Raw genomic sequence first — 13,938 nt, 5'->3', positions numbered from 1 at the left:
TTTTAGTAAACGCCTTCAATGGTCCGTTCCAATAAAATTATCTCCAAACTTAGTGCATCTAATGACCAACTTGAAGCTTCATCTTTATTATTTTACTATTTCTCTTTCCAGATCAATTACAATTTACTTTCCCTTTTCTTCAACTTTTACTATTCGAGCATTGTCTTTTAGAACCTTATGTTAACTATTCATTAGTTATTTACTGATATTTTTATTTAATTCGACTATTCCTTTAGCTTTTGTAATTTATGATTTTCTTTTTGGTTTAAATAATTTTCTCTAAGACCCACATTCCTCATATACCCATTTGTAACCCATCATCCACTTCCCTTTCCCTTTCATTTTTTTCCTTTTTTGGGTTTCTTCTATACTTGTTTTACCTTATTTCAATCCAATTACAAAAACTCTTAGGTATTGTCTATGTTAACAGCAGATTTTAACATTCATAATATCAAGTATCTGATAAAATACTTCATAACAAAGAGTTCTCATTTTTTGTAAGTACTGATCTTGTTATTATCTTTTGTTTAAAACATAGTAAACTTAAGTATTTGACATGTTCATTTTCATATAAATTATTTATATACATTTGGTCTAATAATGTAGCAAGTACTAAATGGATAAGAGTTAGATGCAAAAGTCAATATTAAGTCAAGAGTACAGAGATAGAGTAAAAAAAATTTTTAATTTTGCATTTGAGAATACAAGTGAAGATAATATGATATTATGTCAATGTGTGAAGTGTGCTAATATAGATTGACAAATGCATCAAGTTAATTTTGAACATTTAATTTGTATTGGATTTTTTTTCGGATATGTTAATTGATATTTTCATGAAGAGTCTGTATCGTCAAGGTCTTCCACTAGAGTTCCTTCAACTTCAAATGCTTTCCAATACTAACATGATCTTTTTATAGCAGATGACATTGAAAACATGTTGCGAGATACTTTTAACATTCATAACCAACATTTTTGTAATCTTTCTCCCTAAAATGATGGATTTAATCAATCTAATGTTAAAATGAATGAATTTGATGAACCTGAGATAGGTGTAAATGACCAATAACCTAGAGAAGAAGCATCAAAATTTTATAGGTTGCTTGAGGATATGAATGAAGAACTTTATGAGGGCTCAAAACATTCAAGGTTATCTTTTTATGTTTGTTTTTTTCACTTGAAATGCTTATGTGGATGGACGAAAAACTCTATGACTTTATTATTAGAGTTTATGAAAGAAATATTTTTTTTTTGTAAAAATTTTTGAATCTTATAAGGAATAAAAGAAGATGATCAAGGATTTAAGTCTCGGATATGAGAAAATTCATAGTTGTCCCAATGATTGCATGTTATATTGAGGTGATAGAAAAAATAAAAAATTTTATCATGTGTGTAGTATTTCTCGTTGGGTGGATAAAAATCTCAATGAAAGGTTAAATGAGGATAATAATGATGTCAGTGTCAAACAGAAGTCTATTAAGGTTTTACGTTATTTTTTTATTAATACCAATACTTCAATAACTCTTCATGTCTTCCAAAACTGTAAATTCAATAAAATGGCATCATGAAAAGTGGACAGATGATGGATCATTAAGGTATCTTACATATTCTTTGGCATGAAAATCATTTCATTCTAGGTTTTCAAACTTTGCATCTGATCCTTAAAATATTATGTTTGGACTAGAATCTGATAGATTCAACCCGTTCAAAATGATGAGTACTTTTTATAGTACTTGGCTAGTTGTATTAATTTTTTTATAATTTGCCACCATGAATTGCTATGAAGCAACAATCATTTATATTGTCTATGATAATTTTTAAGAAAAAAGATTCAGGTAATGATATAGACTTTTACTTACAACCTCTTATTAAAAAGTTAAAGTAATTATAGGAAAAAGTTGATACTTATGATGCATCAAAAAAAGAAAATTTTAATATACGTGCTGTTTTATTATGAACTATCAATGATTTTTTTGCTTACGCGAATTTATCTAGTTAGAGTATAAAATATCGTTATAATTGTCCATGTTATATTGTACAGACATGTTCAAAGTGGTTATCTAATGGTAAGAAGTTCTATCATATGAGACATCATCGATGGTTAGATGATAATTATCAATTTAGATTTCAAAAATATCTCTTTGATGGAACTGAAGAGTTGAAGAGATCACATTTACCCATTAGTGAGTCTAATATCTTCTCAAAGTTAAAAGATATCAATTTTATTTATGAAAAAATAACTCTATCAAGGAAAAAATTAAAGGACATCTTTGAAAGTGTCTGACCTCATATTATGCAAGCTATAATACTGATACTGACATTGGTGATCTTGATATTCAAAGTGATGAAGAGGATGATAAAGAAGATGACCCCAATGAGTTTGAGTTATAGAAAAAAAAAGTATTTTTTTAAGTTACCTTATTGAGAATATAATTTATTACGCCATAACCTTGATGTGATGCACATAGAGAAGAATGTTTGTAAAAATTTTATCAGGATAATTTTCAATGTGAATAGAAGATCAAAAGATGACTTAAAGAGTCAACTTCACTTAGTTGATATAGGGATTCGCCTTGACCTTCATCCGAAGTTACTTTCTAATAGCAAATATCGATTGCCTGTTGCTTGTTTTGAGATTTCTAAACCTAAAAAAGATGTGTTTTGTAAGGTTTTGAAAAATGTCAAAATTTCGGATAGTTATGTGTCAAATATATCAAGATGTGTGAATCTGAAAAAGTAAAAAAAATTTTTATTGAAATCACATGATTATCACATTTTGATACAAGACTTACTTGCAATTGCTTTACATTTATCAATATCAAAGCAAGTCACTTATGTGATAATTGAATTGAGTAGTATATTTAAATCTCTATTTGAGAAATGTATGAATGTGAAAGAGCTTAACAGACTTTAAGATCGAGCCGCGATTACTTTATGCCATTTAGAGAAGATTTTTTCTCCAAACTTATTCACTATTATGATGTATTTGGTTATCCACCTTTCAAATAAAGCAAAAGTTGATGGGCGATTTATTATCGATGGATGTATCCTATCGAAAGGTATTATTGTTTAATAGATTAATTAAGTTTTTATTAATGATCATGCCACTCTAGTTAAAAAGATATATGACTAATGTTTTATGCGATAGGTTTTTGGGGAGGTTAAAGTTTTATTGTCACAACAGACGCTATCTGAAAGGTTCTATTACTGAAAGATATTTAACAGAAGAGTATATGACATTTTGTTATTGTTATTTGGAAGATGTTAAAATGAGATTTAATAGACCATCGAGAAATGTTGGTATGTAGCAACATGACTTTGCCTACAGTTATCTTTTTCAAAATTTTGGACAACCAATAGACAGAGCTAAAATGGTGGAGTTAGATGATAAATATTAAGCACAAGCATATTGATATGTTCATTTTCATCATGACTCTATTGAATCGTTTCGCATGTAAGTTTTTTAGCAAGAAAATTATTCATTACATTAAGCATAATTTATTGTATTTTTTTATTGTTCATACTTTATCATGATGCTTTATAGTGAGTATAGAAATAATTTGGGAGCTGCTGCACATTATCGACGATTAAACCCTCGAAAGCTTGATAAGTTGTTCGCTTAAAACTTTCATGAATGGTTAAGAGCAACTGTAAGTAATGCCATACTTTTCTTTATGAGAAATCTACATAGAATGCTTAGGGTATAATTAACATTAATAACATATATATATATATATTTATTCCTCTTTTATAGGTTTAGAGTGAAAGGCTTGTTAGTGAAAAGGTGAAGTGTCTTTCACAAGATCCAAACAGGATTATAAAATAATACAAAGGTTTCATCATCATTGGATTTAGATTTCACACTAAATCATGTGAGAGATTTAATAGTACAAAAAATTCAAAAATTATTGTTACTTCATCAACTACTAGCTGTGCTAGTGTTAGGGACACAAACCTTTTACAAAAAAACATTGACTATTATGGCATGATTAATGATATCATTGAGTTAGATTATTATGACAAGTGAAAAGTTATCTTATTTCGATGTGATTGAGCTTATGTGAATAGTGCGAGAGGTATTAAAAAAGATCAATATGGATTTACACTTATGAATTTTTTTCGATTAATTCGCACTAGATAACAACTCATCGATGAACTTTATGTTTTTTCATCTCAAGTCAAACAAGATTTTTATTCTAAAGATCCCAAAGAATTGGGTTGGTTTGTTGTTCTTCAAAACACACCTAAAGACTTATTTGATATAAGGTTAAATACAAGAGATGATATTGAACATGAAACTAAATGTTATCCTTTTGCTGAACAAAACTTAGATGAAAATATTTTCAATACCTACGTTCAGTGGGTCCACGAAGATTTTAATGAAAACGTTTATGAACCATGATGGATCATCTATATTTTGTAATTCGAGTGTTTAAGATATAATATAGTAAATGATTGTATGTAATTAATGTTGTATTTACTATTGTATATTTATTGTATTGTAAATCATACATTATCTTTTGATTTAATTAAATCAATATTTTTTTTGTATCATAAGTTATGATTTCTTAACTTCTCAATGTCTTTATATATGTTCTAAACTAATATCTTTTATATATTCATTTTTATGATGCAGAGAAGCTACAATATAGATGAGTAGATTGAAAAAAATACATATCAGAGATATTAGTTTAGAACCGTCCGTGGCACCTATTGATATTGGTGATGGAGTAAATCCTTTGGAGGAAAATGAACATACTATCGGATCTAACTCAATCACTTCTAACCCTTCAACTGATATTAGATCTGACAATACGGGAGGTCTAGGTTTAGACAGTATCCCGTCAATTGATTATGCTTTAAATTTGAATACATATATCATATACCTCATATTTACAAATCGATTATAATGATAAAAGTATTACCATTTTATAAATTTATTTTTTAATTTTTGCAGTTGATAACAATGGTCAACGGAAGAGCAGAGGTCAAACAACTTTGAAGGAATTATTTCACTACCTCTGAACGAACATATTGTAGTGTCTGTAAACTCTGATAGGCAACTAATTGGTGAAGTGGATCAACTGTTGGTTGAATTTTTAGGCATGCTTACCCGTAATGGAATGAAATTGCCTATTCATTATGAAACATGGCATAAAGTTTCAGCAAAAGTAAAGGTTGATGCTTTAAACTTTATTGAGGTATTAGTATAATTAATTATGAATAAAAAAATTCATTATTTTAAATTTGGTTTACTAATTAAACCTTTTCTTTTTTTGTATTATTATAATCAAGATTTGTACTTGAAATACTAACTTCATTTGTGCTTAAGTCATTAGGAAAGAAATGGAAAGATTATAAGTATAATTTAAAGAATAAGTATTTCGTTAAAAATACAACTGTAGAGGCGACGATGGAAAATCTACCTTATAATGTGATTAGGTGGCAATATGAACAATTAGTTAGATTTTGATTCTCAAGAAAAAGAGAAGTAATAATTTATAACTTTGTATAGTATAATGAAATAATGAAAGTGTTATATGTTTTAAGTTGGTAATATTTGTATTTCTACGATATACCCAATTATTTTTTATGGCAGGAATAAGAACATATTGGGATTGGTAGTACAAAGCAATAGAAATATAACCACATAAGTGGATCAAAAAGTTTTGCAAGAAAGCAAAAAAAAATAGTAAGTTTATGATTTTAAACTTATTCCAATGAATGAACTTTTTGTGTCGTTAAAAGGTAAATATGCAAATTAACAGTTATTGTATTATTTTAATAGTTTTGATAGTTTTAATACATGATATTAAACTTATCGAAAGTTTTAAACTTAGTTGAGACGGATAATATGTATGAAAAAGTTATTGTTTACGTCTATTTAGGTAAAATTACAAATTTTTTGTTATTGTTCTATTTAAAGAGTTTGGATGGCTTCAATACTTGATATTAAACTTGTCCAATTGATTAAACTTGGTTTCTACGGTTGATATGGGTGAAAAAGTTATCATTTATGTCTATTTGGAACTATTTTTTCCTTTCAAAGGCAAAAATACAAATTAAACTTTTGGATGGCTTTCAACAATTTAAATGACTTCAATCCATGATATTAAACTTGTCCAAATAATTGAATTTAGTTGCCATGATCAATATGTGTAAAAGGCCAAAATATTTTTATTGTTTGTGTCTGTTTAAGACTATTGTATTGTAAATGAGCTAAAATATAAATACATGATACTAAAATTATTCAAAAATTTTAAACTTGATTGACAAGCATGAATAAGTTACAGTTGATATGAATCCTATCAAATAACATACGTTTTTGTATAGGAGATTGAGATGGGTGATCAAATTGGACGTGTGAAACTTTTTCGCTTAACACACACAAAAAATACGGATCTTACATGAATGTTGAAACACAAGAAATTATGATAATTTGTAATATCTATTTTAACAAAAAGTAAATATTTACTATTTTTAACATATTATCAATTAATCATTAAACTTGATAATTATATATGACTAATTTACAGGAAAAAGCAAAAGAGAAAATGACTGCTAATATTGAAGTAGCATCTGATGGTTCTCTTAATATACAAGAATTAAAAATCGAATATTTATAGAAGTTGCTGAAAAAAAAAAAGAATGGACGAGTTTGAGGCCTTGGATTGGGTGTTTGGACCATCTACTTACTACGGATGTAGCTCTCAGTAATTTATATTCTCAGCAAGTCAATCTTCGTGAGATATTTCGATATTGAGAAAAGAGTTGCAAACTATACAACAATGGTTCTAGCAAATGAAAGTAGAAAGAGAAGAGGAGCGTGCCAAAATTGAGGAAGAACGTGCTAGAATGGAGCAAGAGCATGCAAAATTTTAACAGTTGCATGATCGATTCGATCATCTTATAAATTTTATACAACAACAATTTTCAAGAACTGATCTCGTAGTCTTCCAACTCAGGTATTATATTTAGTAAATATTTATATTTTTTAATATCAAAAAAGCTTACAATGAAGTGTTAAAAATTGTATGCTATTATTCAGTAGGTTCTTGAGTACGTTAGTGACTAAGGTGAAAAAATTCTTTCATCAATTGGTAGCCTTTAAAATGTATGCAGTCATCAATTTCATACATTTTAATTTTTATTTTGTTAATTTATTAAAAAAATTTGAATGTTATTATACTAATTATTAAACTTTATGTTAATTAGATGCATATTTGAACATGAATTAAGTTTATATTAATTTTTGTATCTGAATTTAAGCTCGTTTATGAAAATAATAATTATTAACATAAATTTTTTATTTTAAAAAAATACATTTCTTAATTTCGTGGTGTTTGTGTTGAATAATATCGCTAAATGAATAATTTAGTGACGTTTGTACTATAAAACGTCACTCAAAGTAGCAGTGCTTTTGCTAGTAAATGCGTTAAATTAGCGGCATTTTTCTTATACAAATGCCACTAAAGTAACAACGTTTTTTTAATAAAAATGTCAATTAATTAGTGGTATGTCAAAGATACAAATGTCGCTAATATAGCGGCATTTTTCTCATACAAACGCCACTAATGTAACAACATTTTATAAAAAAATGTCGTTATTTTTCGTAACACATGTATAGCCGATACTTTGATTGATATTTTTCGCAAACGTCACAAATTTTTTAGTGGCGTTTATAAACACCGCTAAACGTAAAAAAAAAAAATTTACTAAAAACTAAAATCCTTGTAGTGCTTCGATATTAATGAATATAAAAAATTTGCTTAATTAATTTGGAAATTTCTTTTACAAAGTTTGTAATAAATAACCCTTATGTTAAGGCTTTTTCATAGAGATGCCACACAATGGTTATTGGCACCCACAAGATAAGACTACATAAATTATTCAACGGGACATGCATTTTCAACTCCAAATTATTGTGTTTTCTGAATTTATTGAATTTATAATTGACATGATAGAAAGAACTTAATTAGAGGATATATAATTTTTCTTGTATTAGCAAGGCTAATGGACAAAATTGCCAAGGGCGGTTTTAGAAGAGGTTAGAACAAAGGCAAAACAGATGGGAACAGGTTTCTAACCCATTTGAAAACAGAATAAAGGGATGTGTTTAGAGGCTGAAAAGAAAGGGCATTTCAGTTCAACTGATCACATGAACAGCAAGATCGTTGGTCATCCCCACTATTAGCAACAGCCAAAATTGAGGTCCTCAATTTCGTGCTAAAGTTGCTTTCTAATAATTTGGCTAAGCCACACTACTATTCTATATTTGAAAGTTATTACGAAGAAAGTGGGATATATACATATATATATATAAATATAAATATAAATATAAATAAATATATATATATATATAAAGAGAGAAGAGAACGTATAAAAAAAGCTAGATTGACGTATGGAAATGTGGGCAAATTGCAACCTTAATTTTTCGTTTTTTAACATATCAAAATTCGTTGGGGTTTAAATTATATAATATATTAAGCTAATCATTTTCAAGATAAGAATTCAAGATTTTTTTGGATTAAGTAATAAAATAATTATTTAAAGAAAAAAACCTCATATTAATGTAAAATAATAGGTTTGGATATTGTTTTTTTTCTATGCCCTTGTTTTTTTGTCTGACATAATTTGAAATTATAACGTCAAGCCAAAGTACTAATTTCCAAGGACTGAATAACCTTTTTCTCACAAATTTTCTGAGATTTGAATATTTTCAAACATCACATGATAGGCCCAGTTGCTTCACCACCTTGTCTTCTACAGAGTAGAGAAAACTGATTGCATTTTGGTTCAAGGAGACCTAGTCAATACCCGTTTTGTTTTCATTTATTTTCTTTTCTTTTCTCTGTTGATTTTTTATTTTTTTTAATGATACTGTCAGTTACACTTGATTGATTCTATACTCTTTGTTTCTTGACAGCTTATTAAGGTTTTGCCACTAAAAAGAAAAAGGGAGAAAATTTTCTTCCATTTATCATATGTTACAAGTCTAGAAGATGAAGTTTTTAACACTATCAAGGATATATACCAAATTTGTTTGAGAATTAATGGATAACATGTGAATATGAAATAAATAAATCTGTACAATTTGTCTGAAATTTTTTTGGCTAAGATAAAACCCAATTTAAAAATCAACAATATATGTAAAAAAAAAAATCAAAATTAATATCTATAGAAAAAAATTCTAAATCCAATCAATAGATGATGAATAATGAAATTTTCTATCATAATTTTTAATTTTTTATATTAAATGGTTTAATCAATTACTCTATCAATTTTGATTGTTAATTTGATCATTTTCAATTAAAAAATTCACAAATTTCACTAGTCTTCTCGCTAACAAAAGAAGAAAAAAAAAGGTATACTGGGACTGATTCTGTTCTTATCGTACAATCAGATTAAGAGAGGTCAACCAGATAGAAAACCAGAGAGAGATTTGCCTTTACAAAGAACTAACAACAGGGTAATTGACTAAACCATTTTTGCAAGCTCCATTTCTTCTCCATTCAAGTCACCATGTTCTTGATCTCTTTTCTGGCAATGAAGAGGCTTGAAATTATAAAATTTAGCACATACCAAATAGTATATGAAATTCAGGACTTGCAAACCAGTGATCAACCAGTAAAAGTACTGCAATTTCCCCTTATTCAAATTCTTATTAGGTAGCCAGTGGGTATACTTGTGCACCAGCGTAACCAAAAGTGTGCTTGTATAGTTCCCAGTAGCTACTGCTGTCCAATACAAAGCAGTAGCTGTGCTCCTCATGCTCTCAGGTGCTTGGTCATAGAAAAATTCGAGGTGACCAATTGCCTTGAAAGCCTCAGCAATGCCATGAAGGCTATATTGTGGCACAAGCCAAAAAACTGAAATGGGAATTATAGATTTGGTGGTATCAATTAGCCCATTAGCTGATGCTACATCTTTTCGCTTCACCTCAATGAACCCAGCAACTAGAGTTGAGAGTATTGAAATGAATAGACCAATCCCCATCCGGTGCAAATAGGATATGCCCCGGTCAAGACCCGTGAATTTGCGTGCGATAGGAACGAGTAGCCGGTCGTAAAAAGCTATTGTAATGAGCATAGAGGATGTGGCAAAGATGGACATGGAAGCTGAGGGTATTTGGAAATTACCCTTTCCTAGGTGCTTGTCCATGGTATTGGCTTGCTGAATTGAGAACGTGTTTTGTTGGGCATCAGCCGTGGCAAATAGAATTCCAGCTGCTCCTATGGGTAACAATCTGATCACAGATTTTAACTCTTCAACTCTGTGAACAGTGTTAAGTCTCCATAAATTTGGTTTTTCGCATGATTTGAGCTTGTCGTCTTCAGTCACAATAGCTGCCTTGTCTAAAAATCTGCATTTTCATACAAATTAGTGAAAATATTGTAATTTAGCAAAAAAAGAAGTTGAAAAACTTCGTTTTTGTGAGAAAACTCACTTAAATTGTTCAGAATGAAGAAGCATTCCATCTTTGGAAAGTGAGGCATCAAGTTCTTGATTCGAATACAACAAGTTTGAATCAGAAATCGTAGTCTTTCTCTTCCTGAAAGCAGCTATGCTGACTTGCAAGACACGAGTGTACGGACTTCCAGCAGGAACAAGATGTCGGTAAAGTGAGTAACCAATTAAAAACACGATTATAGACAAAGCCATGGCAATGGTAGGAATTCCAAGGCCCCAGCCCCATCCAACGTTGTCTTGAATATAGACAAGCACTGTTGATGCAGATAAAATTGCTACTCCTAAAGCAAAGTAATACCAGTTAAAGTAGACCCATGTCTTTTTAGGTTGCTTAGGATCCTCCTCAATAAATTGATCCGCCCCAAATGCCACCACACATGGCCGGATTCCTCCGGATCCCAAAGCTGCCAATAGAAGAGATAGGTAGAGAACTGCCAATTGAATACCATTGGCTTCTACGCAGACTTGGTTCCCTTCACACTTGGGTGGCCTCAAATGTGGCAACGTGGCTGATAGCGTTAGGCTTATCATTCCCTGGTTATATAAACGTTTGAACAAAATTTAATTTTCAATTTGTAAATATGTTTGATGCAAAAGTGATAAAAAAGATGGAAAAGGAAAAGATTTCTTAACTAGAAGGTATATGGTTGATGCAAAAGTGATAGTCCAAAATCTTCCAACATATGAATCAGCGACAAAGGCTCCCAGCAATGGCGTCAAGCTAGAAGTTCCACTGAAGTTGGTGACTGTATTGGCAGCCTTTGTTAATGGCATATGAAGCTGAATTGTCAAGTAGTTAACCATGTTTTTGCTGAAACCCAGCATTGCAAACCTCTCGCACATATCATTTGCTACACCAACAAAATACAATTATATTACCAATTAATTAAGCATAAATTAAAATGCCACATTATCAACTATTCAGAAGCTTACCTAAGATGAAGGGCATTGTCTTAATCCCACCTTTTTTCTCATTGACATTATTAGCTCTGTTACTTTGCTCAAGATCAGCATTTTCGGTCTTTCCATGGCTGCTGCAATCTTGGTCTGCCTCTGCCTTATCACCACTCTTTGCATGGACTTCTGTCACCTGAAGCTCATCCATGTCAAGATTATTGATGAAACCGATAATTTTTCCATAGGTTAAATAGAAAGATAAGGAGGGAGATGCAATGTGACAGGTCAGGACAACAGAAAAATCTTGTCTCTTCCCATATTACTTTAACTACAATTGGGTTTTCTTTAAAGGTTACTTATTATACTGAGAGTTCCTTTCGGTGTGGGTGTTATATGGGATCTTCTTTATCCTTGGTTGGTAATCGGACTGAAATATAATTTCCATGTTTGACGTTTCTTCAATAATACAAAAGAAGTCAGGAAAAAAAGACATGAAAACATCGTATTTAACAATTTGGTAATAAAGAAGGCATTTACAAAGGGGAATCTGATCATAAAATTTATGAACAGACAAGAGTGCCAACATCAAATATGGGTTTTCTATTGTTACTTGTCACGTGTGTGAAAATTAGATCTATGCATCAATGCATAGTTTTTGTCAACAAGTAAAAAATATTAATGTTTGAAATAAAAATCAGGTATCGTATACACACGGATTTTGCTTATCAATCATAAAATATAAATACAAGACAAATTTTATATGTAGTTAAATACAAATGATTGGAGATGTATAAAAGTAGATTTGTCTACGAACTGAACCTTAGATAGGAAATTTTGAGTCCAAACCTAACCTATTTCGAGATATTAATAACTTTTTTATTTAATTTTAATTTAAAAATGATGCTATTTAATAGTTTTTAAAATTTGAGATCCTTGAATTCATGTATATGCAAACAAGGTTAGTTGTAGGGACAAGTCATATTTAATTAATATGGTTTAGGTCTGATGTACCAAATATGCAAATACTCAAATATGGTTTGGTAGCTAAAATAAGGGATTGAAATTAGTCATGGCAGATGAAAAGCTGCATTCAATTGATTGAATGAAAATTTAACCATCACTTGTTCAATAATGATGGAAACCAATTAATCATGCATGCAATTAAACGTTGGAAAAATGTACCAAACAAAAGTTTTTTATTAGACTCACTTTTGGTTCATTAAATTAAAATCGACTTGTTAGTTATTTATTACCTTGCAAATAAAAAAAAGTTAGTTATTTATTACTTTTATTTTTCTTTCTAAAACCTTTGTAAGTAATGAGTTTAAACTTTATTGCATTATTATGATCATTTTAATTTCTTTTTACTCAAGATTCCAAAGATCCATGTATGATATTAACTTTTCAAAAGAAACCAAACAAGTTGAAGTCCAAGATTTTTTTATTTTTTTTTTAAATGAAGAGCGAGAAACTAAAAAAAAATTTAGACCCAATTTACAAACCAAAGCAGACTCACATCAAAGTCACTTGTAACAGGTCATTTTGATAATGTTGAAACTCAGATAGCAAAATCCTACAAGTCTTAGGACTTAAAAGGAAATTATATAACGCTTTTCCTAGGTCAAATTCCTAATCTTATTTATACAAACCTGTTTAAATAGATTTGTCAGTGTAACAAAATTCAAACAAATAAAGCATTGTAAAACTATTGAACTCGATGGAGTTTGACTTTGTGTATGAGCAATTGAGCTTAATGTTAGATAACAGATCCAATTAGTTTTATATCGGATTTAAGTTTTAGTGCATTTTACATGTTAGAGTAAAGTCCCAAGTTTAAATTACCACAAACACTTTATTTTTGCACAATTAAACATTAGAATTTTCGGGCTTGATTTGAGTGTTAAACCACATGTCAGTTGGTACTGGTTCACTAGTGCAACCAGAAATGTGCTTGTATATTCCCCAGACGGAATCGATGTCAACAACAAAGCAGTAGTTGTGCTACATGAAAGCCTCGGCTATACCGTGGAGACTAAGCTGTGGCACAAGCCAAAAAACTGAGACGGGGATTTTAGATTTGGGGCTGTCTCAATTAGGCCATTAGCTAGGGCTGTTTCTTTTCGCTTCACTTCGATGAATCCAGCTACAAGATTTGCTAGTATTAAGATGAAAAAGCCTAAGGCCATCTAGTGCAAAAAGTTTATGCGCCCTGGTCAAGCCCTGTGACCTTGCGGCTTGCTGTAGTGAAAATGTTTTTTTGTTGCGCAGAGGATGTGGCAGAGAGAGTACCAGCTACCCAAATTGGTAACATTTTTAATATAGATTTTAATTCTTCAATTCTATATGAACGTTGTTCAGTCTCCGCAAATTCGTTTTCTAAGAAGATTTGACAGCATCTTCTTCAGCCACAATGGCAGGCTTGACCAGAAATCTGCATTTCGTACATAGATGAGTTAGAAACAGCTAAACTTCTAATCATATGAAATTAGGCCTGGTTAATTAACAACTTGGGCAAGTGGCATTATTTTATTGTTTTGGATGATGAAATAAGTAGTCTGTCAGAGGAAATCGAGG

At 30.2% G+C, this 13,938-nt stretch overlaps 1 protein-coding gene across 1 annotated transcript; it reads right to left on the bottom strand.

The window, feature by feature from the left end:
• Positions 1-9,349: 9,349 nt before the first annotated feature.
• On the bottom strand, positions 9,350-12,136 carry LOC111287860 (protein NRT1/ PTR FAMILY 3.1-like). Its single transcript, XM_022878534.2, has 4 exons — positions 11,401-12,136; positions 11,101-11,318; positions 10,445-11,001; positions 9,350-10,360 (listed from the first exon to the last, which is right to left on the bottom strand). The coding sequence occupies exons 1-4, from the start codon at positions 11,570-11,572 to the stop codon at positions 9,475-9,477; spliced, it is 1,833 nt and encodes a 610-aa protein (XP_022734269.2). The 5' UTR covers positions 11,573-12,136; the 3' UTR covers positions 9,350-9,474.
• Positions 12,137-13,938: the final 1,802 nt, after the last annotated feature.

The sequence above is a fragment of the Durio zibethinus genome, chromosome 4 (genome assembly GCF_047325235.1).
Source record: "Durio zibethinus cultivar Kanyao isolate XHJ-2024 chromosome 4, ASM4732523v1, whole genome shotgun sequence".
NCBI classification, from domain to species: Eukaryota; Viridiplantae; Streptophyta; class Magnoliopsida; order Malvales; family Malvaceae; genus Durio; species Durio zibethinus.
Note: the sequence above shows the minus strand (reverse complement) of the source record. Positions and strands in the feature narration are given on the sequence as shown.

Coding starts and splice junctions, on each gene's coding strand:
- LOC111287860 (XM_022878534.2), bottom strand. CDS start 11,572: ATGGATGAGCTTCAGGTGACAGAAGTCCATGCAAAGAGTGGTGATAAG. Junction 11,319..11,400: donor GACAATGCCCTTCATCTTAG/GTAAGCTTCTGA, acceptor TTGTTGGTGTAG/CAAATGATATGTGCGAGAGG. Junction 11,002..11,100: donor CATCAACCATATACCTTCTA/GTTAAGAAATCT, acceptor TTATATAACCAG/GGAATGATAAGCCTAACGCT.